Source organism: Vipera berus (genome assembly GCF_964194415.1).
Source record: "Vipera berus genome assembly, chromosome: Z".
Lineage (NCBI taxonomy): Eukaryota > Metazoa > Chordata > Lepidosauria > Squamata > Viperidae > Vipera > Vipera berus.
Genome location: NC_138205.1, coordinates 44,291,195 through 44,314,737, shown reverse-complemented (window position 1 = coordinate 44,314,737; position 23,543 = coordinate 44,291,195). Strand labels below are relative to the sequence as shown.

Below are 23,543 nucleotides of genomic sequence, written 5' to 3'. Positions count from 1 at the left end.
GACCCGCCAAACTGCCGACCTTCTCATCAACAAGCTCATCAAACTTTATTAGGCTTTTTAATGTGCTAATCTGATATAAGGACTCTATTTATTAAAGGTAATCCTTGTTTAGAGACTGCCTTCTATAGTGACCATTTGCATTACAATGGTGGTGAAGAAATAATTTTCAGACCAATCCTCACATTTACAATCTTTGCAGGTCTATAAAGGAAAGCTGAAGTAAGATTGTAGTGACCAAATTGCCAATCCCAATTGTGCTAATTAATCATTACAGGTAATGAAGATTACCTGTACTTCAATCATTTACAATGATTTTTGTAAATTCCAACCAAGATAGCAGGAATGCCACAGCATTATAAAGTGCTCCAATAAAAAGGCCAAATAAAGATGTCTCAGAGTTATATGCAATTACAGGCCTATCCTGTCTACTGTGATCTTTTAAAGAGTTGGTTGAAAAAAAGAGCAATCCTACTTGGTTATTAATTCTGTGTGGCTCCTGGCTAATCCTTTCCACTAAAACTGAAGAAAAGCAGCAAAACAGTGTGCCAAAAAATTGCCGCTTGTTTTGTAGTGGCTTCATTTCTGTTTTGCAACCCAATCTTCCATTGTCATCTGAGGATAGAAATTGGGGCAAGAAGAAAATAGGGATTCTGAACATTTGGAAAGAACTAATGTACAAAATTGGCTACCACAAAATGAGATGAAGATGCCTACTTGAGACAGGTATTAAAAAGGGCTAAGATAACCTGAGGAAGAGAAGTTGATAAATGCTGTTGATGAACTCAGGGAAGAGACAATGTCCCCATGACTTGCCATTAGTTTCCAAATTGTCATCAGATTGGGTAGTACAAAAAGCAATAATTGGTCTTCCACATCCCACTATGCTTTCATGTTGGTATTTTTGTCATTACTGTCTTGTGCAAACCAGCGAGCTATGTCTCATTCAATACAGTGTATTTAAGCAGACAAGCATGAATGCAATACATATATTGCACTGAAGCAACATAATAATAATAATAATAATAATAATAATAATAATAATAATAATAATAATAATAAGTTGGAAGGGACCTTGGAGGTCATCTAGTCCAACCCCCTGCTCAGGCAGGAAACCCTATATCATTACAGACGAATGGCTGGCCAGTCTATTCTTAAAAACTTCCAGTGTTGGAGCATTCACCACTTCTGGAGGCAGGTTGTTCCACTGGTTAGTTGTTCTAACTGTCAGGAAGTTTCTCCTTAGTTCTAGGTTGCTTCTCTCCTTGACTAGTTTCCATCCGTTGCTTCTTGTCCTGCTTTCAGGTGCTTTGGAGAATAGCTTGACTCCCTCTTCTTTGTGGCAGCCCCTGAGATATTGGAACACTGCTATCATGTCACCCCTCACCCTTCTCTTCGTTAAACTACACATACCCAATTCCAGCAACCGTTCCCTATGTTTTAGCCTCCAGTCCCCCAATCATCTTTGTTGCTCTTCTCTGTACTCTTTCTAGAGTCTCGACATCTTTTTTACATCGTGGTGACCAAAACTGGATGCAGTATTACAGGTGTGGCCTTACCAAGGCATTGTAAAGTGGTATTAGTACTTCACGTGATCTTGATTCTATCCCTCAGTTAATGCAGCCTAGCACTGTGTTGGCTTTTTTGGCAGTTGCAGCACACTGCTGGCTCATATTTAAGTGATTGTCCACTAGGACTCCGAGATCTCTCTCACAGTTACTACTATAGAGCAAGGTACCACCTATACTATACTGTGCATTTGATTTTTCCTGCCTAAATGTAGAACCTTACTTTTTTCACAATTGAATTTCATTTTGTTAGATAGTGCCCAGTGTTCGGGTCTGTCCAGATCCTCCTGTATCTTAAGCCTATCTTCTGGAGTATTGGTTATTCCTGCCAGCTTGGTGTTGTCTGCAAATTTGATGAGTTCCCCATCTATCCCCTCATCCAAATCATTGATGAAGATGTTGAAGAGCACTGGGCCTAGAACAGAGCTCTGGGGCACCCCACTACACACTTCCTTCCATGTAGATGCAGTTCCATTGAGGACCACACGCTGAGTACGGCCTGTCAGCCAGCTACGAATCCATCTGGTGGTGATGCTATCTAACCCACATTTTTCTATCTTATCAAGCAGTAGGTTGTGAGCTACTTTATCAAAAGAGCCTTGGTGGAGCAGTGGGCTAATGCCTCCTTAAGTAACACCAGCTGCCTGCAATTAGTGCAGGTTCGCATCCCACCAGGCTCAAGGTTGACTCAGCCTTCCATCCTTCCGAGGTAGGTAAAATGAGGACCCAGATTGTTGGGGGCAATTAAGCTGACTTTGTAATAATGCCGCTTGGGTGTGTGTGTGTGAAAACCCTAATAAGCAGGCATATACATAGAATGAAGGCTACTGCTAAGCTTGTAAGCCGCCCTGAGTCTTCGGAGAAGGGTGGGATATAAATGGAATTAAAAAAAAATGCCTTACTGAAGTCCAAGTAAATTATATCTACAGCATTCCTCTGGTCCACTAGTTTTGTCACTTGGTCAAAGAATGCAATAATATTTGTCTGGCATGATCTGTTTTTGACAAACCCATGTTGACTTTTAGTGATAACCTTGTTTGCATCAAGGTGTTCGCTGATTTGTTGTTTGATTATCTTTTCCAGAATCTTCCCAGGTATTGAGGTCAGGCTGATAGGTCTGTAGTTTCCTGGATCTATTTTTTTCCCTTTTTTGAATATGGGAACTACATCAGCTCTCTTCCAGTCCTCTGGTAGTTCCCCAGTGCTCCAGGATCTTTGAAAAATATAGCTCAGTGGTTTTGAGATCACGTCTGCCAGTTCCTTGAGAACCTTGAGGTGTAATCCATCTGGTCCTGGTGATTTGAACTTGTCTAGGCTGGACAGGTGCTCACTTACCATTTTCTTGCCTATCTTAACTTGTGTTTCTATTCTGTTTTTTATGGCACTGGTTTTGGTAGGTTGGACTGTTTTTTCCCTTTGTGTAAAGACAGAGAATATATATTGCTTCAGAGTAGGAAACAGATTGCTGGATAGATGAACTTTGATCTAATTCAGCAGGACTCTTATTTTCTTAGGCTAGATCAGGGGTGTCAAACTCAATTTCCCTGAGGGCCGCATCAGCATTGTGGTTGCCCTCAGGGGGCCGGGTGGGTATGGCCAGGGTGGGTGTGGCCTACTGGGTAGGCATGGCTAAAGTGCATATGGCCTACTGGGTGGGCTTGGCCAGCTCTACATTGTTCGCATCAAGAGTGCCTATGGGGGCCTGGGCAGCAGTGGGACAGATCTGAGGGTCTCTGGCAGGAGGAGGGTCTCTGGGCCAGGGCCAAGGAAGAGGGGGCCGTTCCCTCACTGTTTCCAGGATGGCTTCGCAGGCCACATGAAACCACTTTGCGGGCTGAATCCGGGCCCCGGGCCTTGTGTTTGACATGTCTGGGCTAGATGATTTAAACTAAGGCTATGAGCCAGGATTTAGGAATTTGTAATATCCCCCTCCCCCATCTGCTGACCTACAACTCTCGGCAAAAGTTTCATCAGCAAGGCCAACAGAGAAGGAGGCTGGAAGATGTAGTTCCAGACTGCTCTGTACCTCCCATAAACTATGAGGGATCTATGACTTAACCCATCTTGTTCTCAATGGTCTTTCATGTAACATTGCTTGCATTCCCCCATTTCAGTGCAAATTGCAGTACTCCCTGTATGCTGAAATTGAAAAATAGCAATAGAAGAGGATTTCCAACCACAGTCTCTTTGTTACTTACAGTACAATTGGTGTGATAGTCAAGAACTTGCGAGAAGCTGTGAACTGCACTCCATAGTCCATCTGTTCCCAGTGAGTGAGCAGCCGGGCCTTCCCCTGATCGGGAGTCTCAAATGGTGTTCCTTTCACAGTATGTAAGAAAATGTACATACTCTGTAAGAAAACAAAGGCTTGGTAGTTAGCAGGATTTTTTAGCTTGCTTGGCTGCGTATGTTCTTTCAGATAACAGTTTAAGTGATGAGAAAAATGAAAATGATCTACAGTACAATATTCTTGCAATGGAAGTGATACAATAAGGGAAAGTGCTGAAAACAATAAGGGAAAGTGTTGAAAACTTCTTTCAATGAGAATTAGTGCACAATACTAGAAAATAGGATAGGAGGCTTAATCTCATCTCAGGTTCCTAAATTATTGACATAATGAGAGGCTATGATTTTTTTTAGTAATTGTTTCACTGCTAAAAATTACAGCTATTTCTTAGACAGTACTACGGTATAGGTGGTCCTTGAATCCATTCACTTAACAACCATTTAAATTTACAATAATTTAAGTAAGTCCTTGCATTTATGACCGCAGCAGCTTTTCCAGTCACATGAACAAAATATGGGTACTTGGTAACCAGCATATGTTTACAACAGTTGCTGTATTTTGGGGTCATGTGACTGCCATCTGCAACTTTCCCAGCTGGCTTTTGACAAGCAAAATCAATTGGGCAAGCTGGATTTGATTAATGACTGTGATTGATTTAATAACCATGGCAAAAAAGCTTGTAATAGCAGGTGCTTAACAACTGCCTTGCCTAGCAATAGAAATTCTGCTGTGTATGAAAGCCAAGTACTACCCATATAAGTAACAGTTACATTTCAAGAGCTTTCTGTTTACCAACACCTTATTAAAATAAGCTAATTAGACTAAGAAGGTATAATTGGCCAAGTTCGCCCAGCTTGGCTTCTATGTGTAAAGGAGGACTGGAACTAGATGTCCTTGTTCCTATTCCATTACCTTAATCACTATACCATGCTGACTCTCAACCTAATGAGGGGTGTCCCCACAAAGGGCAAGAACACTAGCTTTGAGCAGACATGTTTTCTTAAGAGGAGAAGAGCATATCAAGAGCAAACAAATAATCAAACATTCAGTATGAAATTTCTTCACATCCATGGAAATGACTACTGACAAGTTTGCTACTATAATACTCCCAGGTTCTTTTTGACTAATCTCATTGGTCTGCAGCCACAAAACAGCTGTACCAAAGAATTCCTCAGCATCCTGATACATCAGAGCCTATTGGGGAGCTGAACTATGAAGTATAGGACATAAATGGACAGCCAGATCTGAGGTGTACAAATGGATGTACACAGATCAAGAAGGAGAAAAGCAAGAATTAGTCTCCAAGAGGTGTGAGAGGGTAAAGTGACATAGATACTCAATAGGCTAGAAAATGGTACAATGAAAGCTGACCACTGAGATGATTAATATCGCATCTCTCTTAGGCGGAATATTTAGTTATTTGAATTATTTATTCAATTCATATGGCTGCCCATCCCAAACAAGTGACTCGGTAGGACAATTAAGCTGTATCTTCTGCAGCTTGAGAAAAATCTGAAAACTCTGTTCTAGTACCTAAAAATCAGATGATTAACAAACTATATTGAACTTGTACTCATTATATTGTAAATATATACATTATATTGTGTGTGTGTGTATACATACACAATACATTATATTGCCATATGCTAAACAAAATAAATTGAACTGATATGGTAAGGTTTCTTCAACAATGTGTTATCAGTTGTTGTCACTTTTGTTAATAACTAAGTACAAGTAGTCTTTGTTTAGTGACTGCCTTGTTTAGCAGCCATTCTTCATGATGAGAAAGTACCTTTATGACCATGTTTATGATATTTGCAGGCTGTAAACTTAAGAAAAATGGAGTAAGATCATAACACACTCAGTTTCAATTACTGACCGCTTTAATTACGGAGTTCAGGGTCCCAATTATGCCCCCATGAAACAAATTTCAAAAGCTGCAAGACTTTCAATATCTATCTATCTAAATGAAATTCAGTGGTGAAAAAAGTAAGGTCCTACATTTAGCCAAGAAAAACCAAATGCACAGGTATAGTATAGGTGGTACCTTGCTCAATAGTAGTGACTGTGAGAGGGATCTTGGAGTCCTAGTGGACAATGACTTAAATATGAGCCAGCAGTGTGCTGCAGCTGCCAAAAAAGCCAACACAGTGCTAGGCTGCATTAACAGAGGGATAGAATCAAGATCACGTGAAGTATTAATACCACTTTACAATGCCTTGGTAAGGCCACATTTGGAAGACTGCATCCAGTTTATTCACCCCGATGTAAAAAAGATGTTGAGACTCTAGAAAGGGTACAGAGAAGAGCAACAAAGATAATTAGGGGACTGGAGGCTAAAACATATAAGGAATGGTTGCTGGAATTTGGTATGTCTAGTTTAATGAAGAGAAGGATTAGGGGTGACATGACAGCAGTATTCTAATATCTCAGAGGCTGCCACAAAGAAGAGGGAGTCAAGCTATTCTCCAAAGCACCTGAAGGGAAGTCAAGAAGCAATGGATGGAAACTAATCAAGAAGAGAAGCAACCTAGAACTAAGGAGAAATTTCCTCATAGTTAGAACAATTAATCAGTGGAACAAGCTGCCTCCAGAGGTTGTGAATGCTCCAACAGTGGAAGTTTTAAAGAACAGACTGGACAACCATTTGTATGAAATGGTATAGGGTTTCCTGCCTGAGCAGGAGGTTGGACTAGAAGACCTCAAAGGTCCCTTCCAACTGTATTATTATTATTATTATTGTTACTTATAAATATACTTCAAAATTCATGTAATACATCCCCATTTTTTTGGTATTGCTTTCCAGGCAGAGATGGCAATATGTTTTGCTTTCTGTGCGCAGCAATCATATGTGCCTGAGCAGGTGCAAATGTTCTGGCAATAAAGCTGCCCTTTGCTGAGCAGGAGATTTTGGTATAATCTTTGGGTTGTAGGATAATAGATGGATCCACCCCTTGTATCCCACTTTATATTTCAAGAGTACTTGAAATATATTTCAATACTGAATAAAACTACTGTAGATTATGTGACAACTTAGTGGGAAAACAGGGGAGCCTAAGTTAAATTTTCCACCTTCAACAACAGCCAACTGGGGTGAAAAGCCCAATTGGCAATAGATTCTTATATGATGGACTAGTAGGAATTGCCAGGTAGATGAACAGTTGAGAGTCAATTCCATGAAAGTGAAGTAATACAAACTACAACCAGAGTCTCTTTCAATATTCATGCCCCCGATATGGAGGGGAATGGAAGGATTTATATTCTGAAAGGATGCAAATGACCAGCTATCTGCAAGGAATATAATTCCTTCCATTCCTCATAATCTAATCAGTGCTGAAGAAGCTTCTTGGATTAGAAGCAAAATGCCTTCAAAGAAAAAACAAGAAAGTCCAGTTACCTCTTGAAAAAGCACCTTTGGGACAACCATCACCCTGGATGATTGAGAATCTCCACAGGGGTGAACCTATGTTATTAAAAACTAACTTTTTGAGTTGAGCATCATGCTGTGCGTTTAAACTGAAATCTGTTTGGAGAGAAGGAACCCTAGTCATTCTCAGTCATTATATTACTATAATGAAGTAATAACTCCAGGCAAGTAGCTGAGGCCACCAGTTGGAGAACTGATTGCTCTCTTTGTGCCAGGCTCATAGTATGTATGTCAATGAGGCTGGCCACCCAGTCTGCAGCTGAATTAACTACTTGGCACTTTAGGAAAGATGAACTGAGGGGATATTACTCTGAGATAAGAATCAACTTAAATGACTGGCTGATGTGATCATATCACCGAAGAGGGGGAAAAAGCCACTTCCCTGAAACTAGTCATCATTGTTATAGTTTTAATGTATTACTTTCTATTACATTTCGCCTTATGTTCTCCATGCAGTTCATTTGGATACCGTGCTTAGTTTACTATTCTTATAAGTGAGGTTTTTTTGGGTGTTGATTCTCCCTCCACCTCATATATACAGGTAATCCTTGCTTAATGAATGCTCCATTTAGAGATATTCAAAGTTACAATAACCACTGAAAAAACAATTTTATGATGGGATTCTCACAAGACAATCACAATGTCTCCATGATTATGTGATCATTCCATCACTTCACAACTCACAGAGAGTTTACAACTCTCCTGTGATTTGCACACTTCACAGATAAGCAGAGTCAACAGAGAAAAGAGCAGTAAAATGGCAAGTTGTGGTCACATAATGATTGGTTCAACAATCCAGAATGATTCACTTAACAGCCGTGGTAAAAGTGAGGTCATAAGTCTGTCACAATCATGCTTAACAGCTGCATCACTTAGTGATGGAATTACCAATCCCATCTGTAGTTGTTAAGCAAGGATTACCTGTAACATAAAATGTGTATAAATCCAGGAACAAGGCCGGTAGTGTGAAAATCTATATATCAGTCAGATCTGATACACACCCATGGTTTAATATTTCACTGTAGGGCAAATTAACATCCCACCAATCTAACTCTATTCATCTTTTCTACACTGGACTTAGTGAATCTATCATCATGATTATAGTTCCCAAAACAGGGATAGGCAGCCATTAATTAATTCTTCTGAACCAACTCAACCAAGGGCAAGAGAGTATGGGGCTGCAAATCTCCAAACTTCCTAATTCTCCTTTATTTTTTTTATTTTTTATTTTAATTCCATTTATATCCCGCCCTTCTCCGAAGACTCAGGGCGGCTTACAAGCTTAGCAGTAGCCTTCATTCTATGTATATGCCTGCTTATTAGGGCTTTCACACAAACCCCAAGCGGCATTATTACAAAGTCAGCTTAATTGCCCCCAACAATCTGGGTCCTCATTTTACCTACCTCGGAAGGATGGAAGGCTGAGTCAACCTTGAGCCTGGTGGGATGCGAACCTGCACTAATTGCAGGCAGCTGGTGTTACTTAAGGAGGCATTAGCCCACTGCTCCACCAAGGCTCTTTAAACCACTGTCTCCTACTGTATCTAACCTGGGAAGTGTGAATTAATCTTGATTATTCACCAACACATCAAACTTGATATTGCAAACTAATAACCACAGTTTTGCTTCCTTCCACTGCCTGTTGCAGAAGCACTGTTTGTGAACTCAAAGAGCACCTTCATACCATGTTGTGAATGAGGTTGGTTAGAGTCCAGACAACAGGGACACTGAAGAAAGGAATGCTAAGCAAAATGACATGCAGGAGGCCAATTCCCAAGACATAGGAGAGCCAGATGCCACGGCTGTTCATGACTCGGGTATTTGGGTTCACTTCGCTGTGAGCGGTGCCCACATTCATCTTTCTGGTGCAGCAGCCCTGGAACAGAGCACAGAGCAACAAAGGTTAGTCAAAGACAATATGCAGCTTCACCATGCCAAAGAATATTATAAATGTACTTTCTTCCTTATCAGTTAGGGCAGGGGTCTTCAAACTTGGCCCTTTTATGACTTGTGGACTTCAACTCCCAGAGTTCCTCAGCCAGCATGCCTGGAATGAGCATGTAAGCACTGCTCTGAGCATCTCCACACCAAAGGGAAGAGAAAGGAAGCAGGCATGGAATTCAACACTTTCCCAGGCTTGTGTTGTTTAATTGCACTGGGTCCACAAATCCCATCACTCTCAGTTAGACATGGAATTGTGGTTCTACACTGAGAGGATGCCATGCTTAGAGATACCTATTCTTTCATTAAAACAACAACAACCCACAGGATCTTGATCCAAGGAAGAAACATAAAGCATTTGAAATCTGTAGGTATTTCTACTTTGGCTCTAGCATCAATTCCGGATCAGCTGCAAACATTAGCATTTCTTCCCCTCCCCCATTCCAATCAAGGAATTATTTGAAAGAGATGTCAAGCAGCTAGTTCTTTTGAAAAGCGTTTCAGTAGTTAATTTCCTTGCCTCAAACTGGCTCCAAGTTTCAGGATCCAGTTCCTGGTGCCTATCTGGAAACATTAATTAGAATGCTTCTCCACCTACTGTATGAGCATCAGTCAGGATTAGAGGTAGCCACCCTGATTGCAAATGCTAACATTACCATTTCATCATTATTTCTTTCAGAGGTCTTTTAAATGTAGGAGGGAACATGACAATGCAATTGGAAAGCATTTTTACAGAAGAAAAACTCCTTTTTCTCCAAACAGCCAAACAAATGCATAGGAGGCAAGTGAGGTGGCTTACAATTTATTTTCCTTTTTTTGTATTGTGGGAGTGAGGAATTTTAATGGCTTCAGGATTTGTAATTGTGCAGTGGATAAGAAAATGATAGGGAAATATGTTTGTTCTCCTGTTACTCAGCTTGAGGAGAGCACTGGTTGTTTCATAGCACTGTTTTGCAAACAGCCAAACAAATGCATTCAAGGTGAACTAAAACCTCCATGGGGAGAGGAAGGTGGCTAACAATTTATTTAATATTTTTATGTGGTAGAAGTGAGAGGTTTTCATGGCTCCAGAATGTGCAATTGTTCGGTGGATGAGAAAATGATGGAAAAACATTTTTGCTCTCCTGTTACTCAGCTGGAGGAGAGCACTGATCGCTTTATGGCAGGCATATCAAACTCACGACGTCATGTGATGTTGTACGACATATTGTGACTTTTTCCCCTTTGCCGGCAATCCGGTGGGCGCAGTTTCGGTGTGACGCATCTGGCCCACGGACCAGTAGTTTGACTTGCCTGCTTTATGGTATTCCTTGCAAATTTACATTGATTCATAGGGATCATGTGTGATGTTTTTATTTCTGTATGCTAGTGTAAGGCTGCCCTCTCACTAAACAATTTTTTCAGTTCCTTTGATGAATGTAGGATGGCTTTAAACTGCTTTGTTAGGATCTGGGAAATGAAAATGGTGTGGCATGGAAGTGCCCCAAGAAATCTGAGCCAATAGCTAAAGCAGACATGTCAAACTCGCGACACCACGTGACATCGCGCGACGTATCGGAGCTTTATCTCCATTGCCGGCAATGTTTCCTGATGACGCCTCTGGCCTACAGGCTGGCAGTTTGAGTGATGGCTTTGATATACAGAAGAAGAAAACTATAACATCATGAAGACTGTTTTCTAGTTATGCAGTGAGACTACTGCAAAAATTGAGATTAAGCAAAGCTGGACACAATTCAACAAGAATAGAAGCAAAATGTCCATGGCAGGGTCATAATCAACCAGATGCGACATAATCAATGTGTATTTGGAACTCCTGTGTTTCTCAGTGTAAAAAAATGCTTTAGCAAGTTTACTTGTGCATTCTATATGTTTCTTCAGCTGTTTCTCTATTAATTATTTCAATACTAGCACACAATGCTTTGCATTGGCTTTTGAAGCAGGTTATTTGGAAGCTAAAGTAAATGCTGAATTATTAACATCTCACACCAGGCAGGGCCAATAGTGACTATGACGTAAGACTGAAGTGGAAGGGAAACTTCTAACACTTTGGATGACAACTGATGCAACAGAGCAAACTGCATTGCATTGCAATATTGTTTCAACACTCTAATTGAATGAACATGAAGAATGCAGAACTTGCTAAAAGCAAGGACTTTCATGTCTCCATATCAATTTGGGCCTGATTGTGCCAACTGTTTATTTGGAGAAGACAAAGCAACCACATAAGGACTAAAGAAAAAGAACAAGACACTTGCAACGTATCAAGTTTGTCTTTCATTAAGCTGAACTGTTTTTTCCCCCCGTAGAGTATTTCACAAAGCATAATCTTACAATGAGATTTGTACTTACTAGCATAGGTGCAAAAGTTTATGGAGAAAAAATATGTGTTTGCTAGGAATAAAAAAAATGAATTGGCACATAGTTGCTGTAAAAGAGCTATTTGGATAGATGGTTATGAAAGTAACTTAACCTGATACACGAGCAATTTTAGAGTCAAAGCACATTTATCACCCCACTGAGATTTAACTTTTGAGAAACAGAGAGTGGTTGATGTGCTACATGTCACATACTCAACAGTTAAACAGCATGCCATCATATCTGTCCATTATTAAGCAAGAGACAGATACTTAGGATATCAGGAGTTTAAACAAATATCTTTTTCATACAAAGCACATGCTATATTACTGGGCCAGGTCTATTTTGTACTATTCAAATCTTTGTCCTCTTTCTACAATAGCCCTATAAATGGAGATTAGCACTTATCTAAGTTAATATGCAATAAAACTGCAAGCTGTGTTTTTTTCTTAGCATGTGCATTGCATACATTCTTCTCCTGTTCTCCCTGATTGTCCTAGCTCTTTTTTTTCCAAAAACAGTTTCTATTTGTTTCAGGGACTAATGGGTTGCGATCAGATCTTATGTATCACATGGTCCATGGCTTTTAAATGCTCAACTTTAAATATAGGCTTAGTCCTGGTGGTTCCAGGCATCTTTAGCTTTACTTTCTCCTTTGTCCTAGCAATTTACTAAAAGGAGAGGGTGGGGGCATTACAAGTGAAAATACTTCCTTCTCCCACTGCTCTGGACGGATTTTTGACTGTGAGAATTTTTGTTGATATACTAACTGCGAAAAGCCAGGAACAGGGTTCCAGAAGCATAGATTTTTCCAAAGGACAAAAATTCCAGAAATATGCAGAGTCAATTCTCTCTTTCTCTAACTTGAATTATGACTAAATAAGCATATATTTATCCAGAGGAACTCCCTTCCATCACATTAGGACAGGGGTGTCAAACTGCCGGCCCATGGGCCGGATGTGTCATGGCGAAACTGCGCCTATCCCATTGCCAGCAATGGGAAAAAAAGTCACGACATGTCACACGACGTTGCGAGTTTGACACCTCTGCATTAGGACATATTGTCATGGTAGATTTCTATATTGTGGTAAAATCTATAAAGTTTTGAAACTTCAGGGATGTTTGAGTTATTTGTTTAAAGAACTCAGAGAAGAAAAGGGCAAGCTACAGAAATTAACCTTTCCCTGAAAGAGTGTTATAAAGTCTTCAAATGTGCACATGTGGAATTTTATTTTACTGATGACTGCAGCACTGTACTGTATAAACACACAGGTCAATTTTATTGTATATACAGATCAATGCAAAGAAGAAAAATGTAAAGTCTACATTTCCAGGGCCACCTCGTAACTTGGTTTCCATTTGCCGCAGAGTGCAAAATCCAGGTTACTAATTTCTTCTGGATATAGGTAGTCCTTGACTTACAGCCAGACTTGGAACCAGAATTGTTGCTAATTAAGGTGGGTAAGTGACCAATTTATGACTTTTTTTCTATGATTGTTAAGCAAACCACTGCAATTGTTAAATGAAACATGGTTTTTAAAAAATCCTTCTCCCATTGCTTTTGCTTGTCAGAAGTCACTGGGGATGTCACAGATAGTGATCACATGACCCTGGGACACCACAACCATCTTAAATACATGCCAGTTGCCAAGCAACCAGATTTTGATCATTCTGATTGTGGGGATGCCACTACGGTTTAAATTATGTCATTTTTTTCAGTGCCACTATAACTTTGAACACTGTTTAAACAAATGGTTGTAAGTTGAGGCCTACCTATATAAAGAGAGGCATATAACTAAATAAATATTTGGACTGAATTCTTGTTAAGGTTTTATAGCTTGGTTCCACAATCCCAACTGGCCCAGGTTTTCTGCAAATTATTTAAGTAATCCATAAATTCACAAACTTTCATTTTTGCTTACCTCTCTGGCAGGATAGGACAGATATATTAGGAAAGAACTAGATGTGACAGCAGCAATTCTGTTTAAACAGAAAAAAAGTAAGGAAGGGAGCAAAGTGATTTCTCAGACAAACAGAGCATGTATTGTGAATTTTTTTAAAAAAAATCTTCTCCCTGCATAGTTTTTGCCCTCAGCTATGCTTAGATAACAAAAATGACATCTGCTAGACCAGGGGTAGGCAACCTTGGCTCTTTTATGGCTTGCGGACTTCAACTCCCAGAATTTGAGCCAGTCATGCTGAGGGGACAGGGAGAGGTTTTCAGGCTGAGCTATGCTGGCTCAGGAATTCTGGGAGTTGAAGTCCACAAGTCATAAAAGAGCCAAGGTTGCCTATCTCTGTGCTAGACAAAATATGTCAAATAATATTCAGCATTTCTTATCCACAGGTCTATTTTGCTAATTAAATTGGACTTCTCTCCATCTTTATATTTAATGAGGTAATGAGGTAATTATTTTAAATACATTTCACCCAAGTGACACCATGCTCCATCTGACAATTGTATAAACTCCTCACTGGCTAACTCAAAAGGGCAATCACTTATTGGTTACATAATTCATTACTGTAAGGAAAGCAGAAGAGGTGCTTGTATCATTGCTTTTGTAGTCAAAATAATGTATGTGCCAAGGGTACTATGCACTTAAGCTTTTTTCTTCAAAGGGAAGAACATTTACTTCTTTATCTTACAGATGAAAATATCCTGCCATGGCCTTGATTCAGATCCAAAGTTTAGCATTCCCTTCCACTTAATGTCCTTGAGAAATTCTGGATATCCACTCCCAATTAACTATGCTAGCAAGGAATGGTGGGATCTGACATCAATCACTTATGGGAGATAACATATTTGGGATATCTAACTTAGCACGATCAGACAAGTGATAAACCTGGACATGGACCCTTTCCTTCTTCCTCTTCTGGAATGTCTATATAAGGTCAACTATATAGTTTAATACAAGGGTGAGAATATGTAGTCATGTATAATTTGAGCTAACTCTGTTTTCACTATGAATCACAATAATCAGGATTGACAAGGATAACATCTAGGGAGCCACAAGTGTTCCCCATTCTAAGATTACCTGCAATATGATGTTCATAAGTTATATGGTCCTACCTGATGATCACATTATTTCTAGTTAAAATAAGAAATGGGGAGAATAAAAAGGATATAAGACAATGCATGGTCTTAAAATAAGTTTCTTTTAAAATATGATTTATATGGTTGCCCATGTCACATAGATGACTCTGAGTGGTGTGCAAATATTAATAGCATGAAAACCACAGTATACAATGCCCAGTGTACAAACACCCCCCCCCCATATAAAACAATGAATTGTTGTGGATCCACAATAGCAGAGCTCATCTAACATCTTGACCCAAATACCTGGGGAAACAGGCAGGTCTTCAGTGCCTCATGAAAAGCTAATAGGGTTGGGGCCACCCAAATTTCCAGGAGGATGTTATTCCATAGGGCAGGTACTGCCGTTGAGAAGACACAACTCTGAGTTCCAACAAGATTATATTATTTGATAGAAGAGACCCAGAGCGTGCCGTCTCTGCTGTTTCTGGAGGGCTGAATAGAAACAATGGGAGAAAAGCACTCCCGCAATTTGCTTGGTCCTATGCCACTGAGGCTTACAGATGATAGCCAGAACCTTGAATCCCACCTGGAAATCTACTGGGAGCCTGTACAGTTTATAGAATAGTTGTGTTACCTGAGAAACATCAAAAATTATCTGAGCTACTACATTCTTGGAAATTAGAAAAACCTTCCGGCTACTCACTTTCACCTTCAGAGGATGGGAGGGTCCATTTGCGAAAACACGACTAGTTTTATATAAAATAGGAGGTCTTATAAATATTCTAATATGAGATTGTGGAATATGAGTGCCAGTCAGTGAACGGCAAATGCCCCAGTCTTTTTTTTAGCAGGTCAAAATGGAATTTTGAAAGACAAGACACACAATAATCAAACATGATGTGACCTAGAAACATATCATCTTCACCTCTTGCAGATGTTTCCAAGTATGTTGGGGAACCGTGTTGGTTGTCCAGATTGGTACTATGCTAAAACAAGTAAACAAGGGTCAAACAGTCCCCTTAATTATTTATAAATGATAATGAACCTATTTTAAAAGACACTTACTGAGTCAATAGGCACACTTACACATAGCTATTGATTCATGTGACCTTTTCCATCTGGAGCACCTTGGGGAAATATAAGAAGTTTCAAAAGAAGATGAGTTAATTGGGCAATATAATTTAGGCATATATCTACATCAACTCAGTTTACAGAATTGCAACAATGGAAACAGCTGGGCCAAATAACTTTTGGAGAGGAGGCACAGCATTAAAGCTAATTTCATTCAAATCTTTGCAAATGCTTTCCCACTTAGGAGACCTACTGATATTCTATTAGCCAAACATAAAAGGCCATTGGAAAGAATTCAGTGCATATCACGTTTGAAATGCTAAAATGCTGCTCTCTTCTTTTACAACTTTTCCCTTTTGCTTCAATGGGAATGGATGTTGGGAGATGAGAAGTTGTGTCCATCTTTTAAATTAAAAAAAAAAAGAAAATAAAAAAGATGGTAGTTAATCCCAGATAATTATATCTAATGATGGAAAAGAACATTGGAGATTATTACTATTATTAGGCTGTGGTAAAAGTATTTATTAACTGGCTTCCTTTAATACAAATAATTGAAGTTGAAAATCACATGGGGAAATAATAAGATACCGTAACATCACTGTCTATGGAAATATTGTTATCGAGGTATTCAAAGCAGATGTGAGGATACAGTAGCATCATTGCCTGCGGAGAACATGTATTATCAGGGCTTGCTGGAGAAAAGCTGAGCGTGAGATTGGCCCCTAATGACAACCTGTGCAGATGTTTCTGCTAAGTTGTTTATCACTTCCTTCTTTTGGGATTTCATTCAACCTTTTTGTTTAGCCCTCAAGAGGCGGTGTTCCTTCTATTAAGACTTTAGCATAGCTAATTAGAAATGATAAAAAGGTAAAGGTAAAGGTTCCCCCGCACATGCGTGCTAGTCGTTTCCAACTCTAGGGGCTGGTGCTCATCTCCGTTTCAAAGCCAAAGAGCCAGCGCTTGTCCGAGGACGTTTCCGTGGTCATGTGGCCGGCATGACTAGACGCCAAAGGCGCACGGAACGCTGTTACCTTCCCACCGTAGTGGTCCCTATTTTTCTACTTGTATTTTTACGTGCTTTCGAACTTTAGCATAGCTAATTAGAAATGATAATAGGGAGGAAAAGATGTATTCATGAGAGAAGCAATATATCACATAATTTGTCACTTTCTTTAAGGTGATTGTACCTTTACACAACTTTCCCCATACTTTTTTTCTTGCTTCTGGTATGCTATGGTCTGGGTTCACCAGGCAGATTTGGAAAAGGGAAATTTTGCTAAATTAATAGTTCATCTGAGGGGTCCTTGGTACTGTCTGAGCTTGGTTGTTTTCTTGTAGATTTTATTACTCAAACTAGGTATCATCATCAGTGCCTGTAATGAATAGTTCTTCTTTTAGGAAAGAAGAATGACAGATGATATGACAATATATATGCAATATCTATTCCCAATAATGTAATGTACTGGAGAACTGACATGTTCTCTTCTCCCTCCCACACCCATCACATTACTCTGGAGAAGGGCTGGCAATTTTTCAGAAATTTTTTATTTTTTTATTTTTTTATTACATTTATATCCCGCCCTTCTCCGAAGACTCAGGGCGGCTTACAAGCTTAGCAGTAGCCTTCATTCTATGTATATGCCTGCTTGTTAGGGCTTTCACACACACACCCCAAGCGGCATTATTACAAAGTCAGCTTATTGCCCCCAACAATCTGGGTCCTCATTTTACCTACCCCGGAAGGATGGAAGGCTGAGTCAACCTTGAGCCTGGTGGGATGCGAACCTGCACTAATTGCAGGCAGCTGGTGTTACTTAAGGAGGCATTAGCCCACTGCTCCACCAAGGCTCTTAATCTTCTGGACTGGAAGCAAACTATCCCTGGAGTGGCCAAATCAATGTATTCTTTTGCTCTTTCAAATCTGCATACATTATAAATTCATGGCTTAGAAGGGGAATGTTGCACAATACTCATAGTTTTTTATTTTAATATTAGTTTATGGTTCTTTTTAAAAAAAAGGTTTGCCAATTTTAGATTATTTTAAAATCGGTTTTGTTAAATAAATGTTGTATTTGCAGCTGTATAAAAAGATAGGATGAGAAGTACACCAATTATAGTACTTAACTGTGCTTAAAAGTTACTTGGCTTATTTTCAGTGACTAGAAGCTAGAGGAGGCTGGAAAGTTAAACTAAATGGTGAAAAATAATTCTTTCTGCTCTTAAGTAGCGTATTCATATACTTTTATTTTCTTCATGCAAGAGAATTGTTAAAGAGATCCAATGAGAAATGCAAGATTATGGAATCTGGTATATCTGTGTCTGTTCAAAGTTTTAAAAATGTTGGTCTAAACTTTCACAAGAATTTGCCTTTTCAGCATTGCAAAAAAAGCTGGAGGAGTGAAGGAACATCCATTTCAGATTTTTTGGAACAGGGAGTTAGAAGCAGACTATTTTCAGAGTGAAGCAACATCCTCAGGGAGATTGTATAGTGTAATGCTGGATATGTTCATGTTTAACTTGCAAAGAAAAATACAATCAACATTCCAGAACATTTTAACAGCACATGCTATTTGTTGAAGTCTATGTAGCAAGGGATAAATGAAATAACATTAAAAGGCTCTAGAACCTTAAGACATACTGTAAATCTGTATTGGGGAGTAAATCTGCCCCCCCCCCAAAAAGTCCTGACCCTATCTTTTAAATTTTGTTTGGAGATTTTCCTGACCCTATCTTTTAAATATTGTTTGGAGATTTTCCCCTAAGAGAATATTGACAATGCAAATCTTGTTTCATTGTGTCCCCAAATAATAAAACTATGTATAGTCATTGAAAAGAAACGTTTAAAGGAGCAAGAGGTAATCCTAAGAAACATATTGTATTTCATCCTCTTATATAACTTCAGTTTGCCTGTATTCTTTTATCTTATTCTGATATAGCAAGCAAACTACAGCCCTTTTTCTCATTCTTGGTCTATCCTAAAAGGAGCTCCCTTCTTTCATAAAGTGATCGGGAATTGAGGTTATATCCAGAGTGATCCCTACCTCAGTTTGTTTCTGAAATTATCAAGCCATCTTGCTAATAGAACAGAGCGTGAACTTTATAATATAAGTGCAAGTCACTGGGTAAAAGGCCTTTTAACATTCTCTTTAGCTGGTCTCCTTGCATTCATATTAAATATTTTGGCCAAATATTTTGGCCCTGCATTTGTTAAATTGCACAACTTGAGTTTCAAGTAAGTGTCACAAAAGTCAAGAATATCCAGATTCAAGTACTTACTTTAGCCAGAAACTGAAATTTTTGATTCTTGACATTCTTTATTTGTTGAGCAAATGCTTTTAAGAAAGACCTCTCCACTTTAACTGCCCCCCCCCCAACTTTGATTTTTGATTGTTTGAAGGACCAGTTCAGCTGCCTTAGCTGGAATGGAATATTTTGTCATGATTTAATGCAGTTGCTTTAAATGCAATTTTAATTAGAGAGCCTTTCTCAATATAAGTTCAGACAAAGCCAAAAGGGCATTCTTTAGTTGGCACCTCAAGTTAACAAAGCTTGGCAGCAATGACAAATTTTCAGAAAGGAAATTCCATCATCAGGCATCTAAACTGGGAGCATCTTTCTCTTGGATTGCCATGGAGCAAATGTCTGGTAAATTGGCTACCATGCTTTCAAAAGAGGATCCTCAAGCAAGCTGAATTTTGGATAGATATGTAAGGGATATATCCAGGGCTTTTTTTCTCATAGAACACTCAGAACGGAGTTCTGGCACCTTTTTTGGATGGAACCTTGTAGGGTAGGCAAGGCGGGTTGTATGGCGTGTGAGTTCTGGCACCTTTTTCTTTTACAAAAAAAGCACTGGATATATCCAATATCCAGGACCCATACTGCCAGGGCTTTCTATATCATTTGTAAGGAGAAAGACTTTGAAAAATTGTCAAATGCTGAGAATAAAACCAGGCTAAGTTTCTGGGCTACGTTTTTGTGTCCCAAAATCAAAATGAATGACTATCCTAGTCATCAAGTGAAACAGACAAGCACTAGAATGATCAACTAGCCCATGCTAGACTACCAGTAACAATAATAATTAGGTACTGATAAAACCAAACCTACTTGACCTGCAAAAATGGATGATGGCCATTTTAGTCATTTCAGGGCTGCCCATTCAATTTATACATTCTGACCAAACCACAAAAAGGTGATGCTGTTGTTGTAGGGCAGACATGTCAAACACAAGGCCCGGGGGCCAGATCTGGCCCGCGAAGTGGTTTCATGTGGCCTGCGAAGCCATCCTGGAAACAGTGAGGGAACGGCTGCCCTGGCCCTGGCCCAGAGACCCTACTTCTGTCACAGACCCTCAGATCTCTCCCACTCCTGCCCAGGCCCCCATAGGCACCCTTGATGCAAACAGTGTAGAGCTGGCCATGCCCACCCAGTAGGCCATACACACTTTAGCCACGCCCACCCAGTAGGCCACACCCACCCAGAACATACCCACCCGGCCCCCTAAGGGCAACCTCAATGCTGATGCGGCCCTCAATGAAATTGAGTTTGACACCCCTGTTGTAGGGCATATTTCAGACAATAAATTAACATTTTTGGCTGCACATGGGGATTTTGGAATGGTTTCCCACACTGAAAAACACCCCCCCACACACTTTGCAAAGAACTGTCTAACATAGCACACTGGAAAAGAGGGTCTAACTGCTTAATCTCGACAGTTTTATTTTCTACTCTTTCTCAGCAGAGACCATTAAGAAGGTAATCCCACACCTGCAGTCTTATGCAATAATTCTCTACTATTTCTAAACTCCTACCACCTTATTCCTTTGGGATGAGGTCCAATAAAGAAATAATACTTCAGAGTAATGGTAGTGGTACTGAGTGAGGCTGTGTCTGTCCTGCTCCAATTCACTCATTATATCTACTTGCAGGATGTTTTGAAAATTCTCTTAAGAGGTTCCTGATTAGGCATTTGTTCTTGCAGCAGGGTGAGAACTATTATGGCCAATCGCTTTTTTTTTAAACTCCACCATATAGTTCCCAAAATAACCTTTCAACCATATTAGCCAATTTTTTATTCTGCTTGGCTTTAAATAAAAATTGAACTAAGCAGGCATTAGTTTGCAGTGAAGCTTCCCTGTAGTTTCATTAATGTAGTTCTTTAACTTTTTTTAAAAAAAAGTTAACATGTTTGAATTAAAGATCAGGCATATAAATTGCTAGGTAAAGCCTTCATTTTTACCTCTCATATTATGTTGTAGATTGATTCTATCTTGTTTTGGATACTCTATTTACTCCTGCCAAACTCTTCAGTGCCAAATTAAAAATCAATAGAAGAGAAAATATGTAGCTCACGGTTGAACTGAGGAGTCCTTAGTGCTCACTGAGCTGGTTTGTTTGCAGATGTTTCATTATACAACTAAGTAACGTCACCAGAGTGCACTGACCAGAGCATTGATGTTACCTAGCCAGGTAATGAAACAGCTGCAAACAAACAAGCTCAGTGTGCTTTTAAGGATTCCACAGATTAAGATTCAGCTATTTGAATCTTAAATCTATTGATCTATTCATTCTTGGAGACAGAAATCTATTACCTGTTATTGGGGTGGGGGAGGGAGGAAGGGAGAATACCAACTGTCTGCTTTAGAGCATTTTATCTAACTGAGGAGAAAGCATAGCAAATCATGAATTAAGGGAGGTTAAAGTCTGGTTTCGGTCTTTTCAGATCCCTTAGTTTAGTTCAATATATGTGAAGCCAAATGTTAAAAGCAGTCTCCTCTAAATTAAGATCAACCTCTGGTGACTTCACTTAAACATTTAGTATTCTCAGCAAAAATATGATTTACTTTAGGTTTACTATTCCCTTTTGGGAAATTTTCTGACTTCCCAGTGTAAACCACAGTCCTGGTATTTCTTCTTGGTCTCCCATCCAAGTCTAATCAAGTTTGCTCTTATCTAGTTTTTTGGGTCCAACTAAAACTGACTAGATTCAACAGCTTAGCAGGGCAAGTCAGGCAAATATAATAGAGTTGTGTTATTGGAGCTAGAAGCTTTAGCAAACCCATTAGTATTTGGAAAAGGTCATCAAGGGCATGAGCATCGGTAGCAGTACAAATGTTAAGACTTTGGACTTTATGATGGTTGATGGGAGTGGGTCCAAATATGATAAAATTATTTCAAAATATTACAACCCAATGTGCTGTATTTGGAAATATCTTGCTCGATCTTTTGAGATTTTTCTTGCTTGAAAATCTTACCCTGTTAATTCTGGTGCCAGAAATTTCGTGTATCAAAGAAGTCTGTAATATATTCAGTTCTATATTCCAGGTTGTTGCATACTTTTTCCCCCCTAACCATCTTTTGTGCAAAAAACCCCTCTAGAATATATTTGGTCAGCTATCTTTTGACAGCTGTAACTAAATAATCAAACTTTGTTTCATTTTTAGCACTTGTAGAGATTCTTCTTCTATCCTAATCCCCCACCATTTTTTTGAGACTATCAGTTCAGTCATGAGTCTATATTTGCCCCTTCTCCAGGCATACACAGACTAAAACTCAGGGCCAAAATGTAATACTGGAATTTTAAGCTTACATAACTCCCAGGATGTAAATTTAGTGCTGTGCTCCGACACAGAAAAAATGTGCCTGTATGTATGTATCTAGCATATTGTTTCCCATTGGCTTTTATAGCAAACTTTACTCCCTTAATTGAGCCTTTGAAAACCGGCAAGCACCTAACTTTTATTTTTATTGCTAACATTTCAAATTCTACTGTCCTCCTTCCTTATCCACCCCACCAGATCTCCATCCTTCAAGCCCGTTCACTCACTTTCCCCCGAAAAAACCCCATAGTGGTCCTTAATCTATGTACCTCTCTCCCAGTACAAATAGGAATGTTTTTGTCCCATTTGCTTTGCACTCTCTCTTCCACCATTATGTGTCTACCCATGTACTCCTGAGACGCAAATTTTAAATTTCGCTTTCTTGTCCGCTTCCCCGTTCCTAATTTTGTTTACTATCACTCAACCCCTCCCCCCAGCCTTGTGCCTTTGCCTACTTTTCGCTGGAAGCAGGAGGGTCCAATTCTCCGCTCCCTTTCCTTCCTTACTATCCAATGCACGCGGCAGGCAGGCCTCCTCGCTTCCCTCTCATGTAGATCGCCTGGAAGAGCAGGAATCTCCTTCCGAAACAGAGAGAGACCCTCGCAGCTCAATCGCCCCTTTTTAAGAGCTGACAACGGAGCAAGGAGCCTTCTCAGTACCTCCTCTTCACTGCATCATCACCAGTAGACGGCGAAGCATATTGGGAAATGTAGTTTGCAAGAGAGCAAGTGAAAGTCGCTCTCCTGGAGCGTGTTCTGCTCTGCTAAGACGAATTGCAGAGAGCGAAATCTGATGGCTTCTGCCTAGATAATGTATCTTACAGGACCGTGGTAGTTCAATGCTGAGTTAATAGCAGACTTTGTTCCTGACCTGCTAGTTTTTGTTGATACAGAGGGATTTTGAAATCACAGCTCAAACATTATCACAATTTACAAAATAAATAAAACTCGGTTCTCTGCCTAATTCAGTGGTGGGATTCAAATATGTGAACAACTGGTTCTCTGTGTGGTGCTGCTTCCGGAAGTCCATTCTGGGCCTGGGGAACAAAAAGTTAGCTACCAGTTCAATATTGTTCCAAGTTCTTATAAGGGAGGTGACATTTCTCTAGAGAAAATAGATGACTAAAGAAACAAAATTACTGAGATTTACAAAGGAACAGAGGCAGATTCCCCTTCATGGATTACTGCCTTGTCGTAGCGAAGGGGCTTGCATAATTCAATGAAGCTATGAATATACAGTAGAGGTGACAAATAGATTTAAG

The 23,543-nt window shown here is 39.6% G+C and overlaps 1 protein-coding gene across 5 annotated transcripts in view; it reads right to left on the bottom strand.

Annotated features, from left to right (window-relative positions):
* ORMDL3 (ORMDL sphingolipid biosynthesis regulator 3) overlaps positions 1-22,942 on the bottom strand; it is a 29,469-nt gene extending 6,527 nt beyond the window's left edge. The window contains exons 1-5 of one of the 5 annotated variants that reach the window (XM_081343729.1): positions 22,738-22,942; positions 15,678-15,739; positions 13,498-13,555; positions 8,964-9,155; positions 3,764-3,915 (exon numbers count right to left, since the gene is read on the bottom strand). In XM_081343729.1, the coding sequence (XP_081199855.1) occupies positions 3,764-3,915; positions 8,964-9,137 (326 nt within the window). In that variant the 5' untranslated portion in view covers positions 9,138-9,155; positions 13,498-13,555; positions 15,678-15,739; positions 22,738-22,942. Of the gene's footprint in view, positions 1-3,763; positions 3,916-8,963; positions 9,156-13,497; positions 13,556-15,537; positions 15,569-15,677; positions 15,740-22,737 lie in introns of those variants that run through there. The other 4 variants (XM_081343728.1, XM_081343731.1, XM_081343730.1 and 1 more) reach the window with 4 other exon arrangements.
* Between the last annotated feature and the right edge of the window lie 601 nt (positions 22,943-23,543).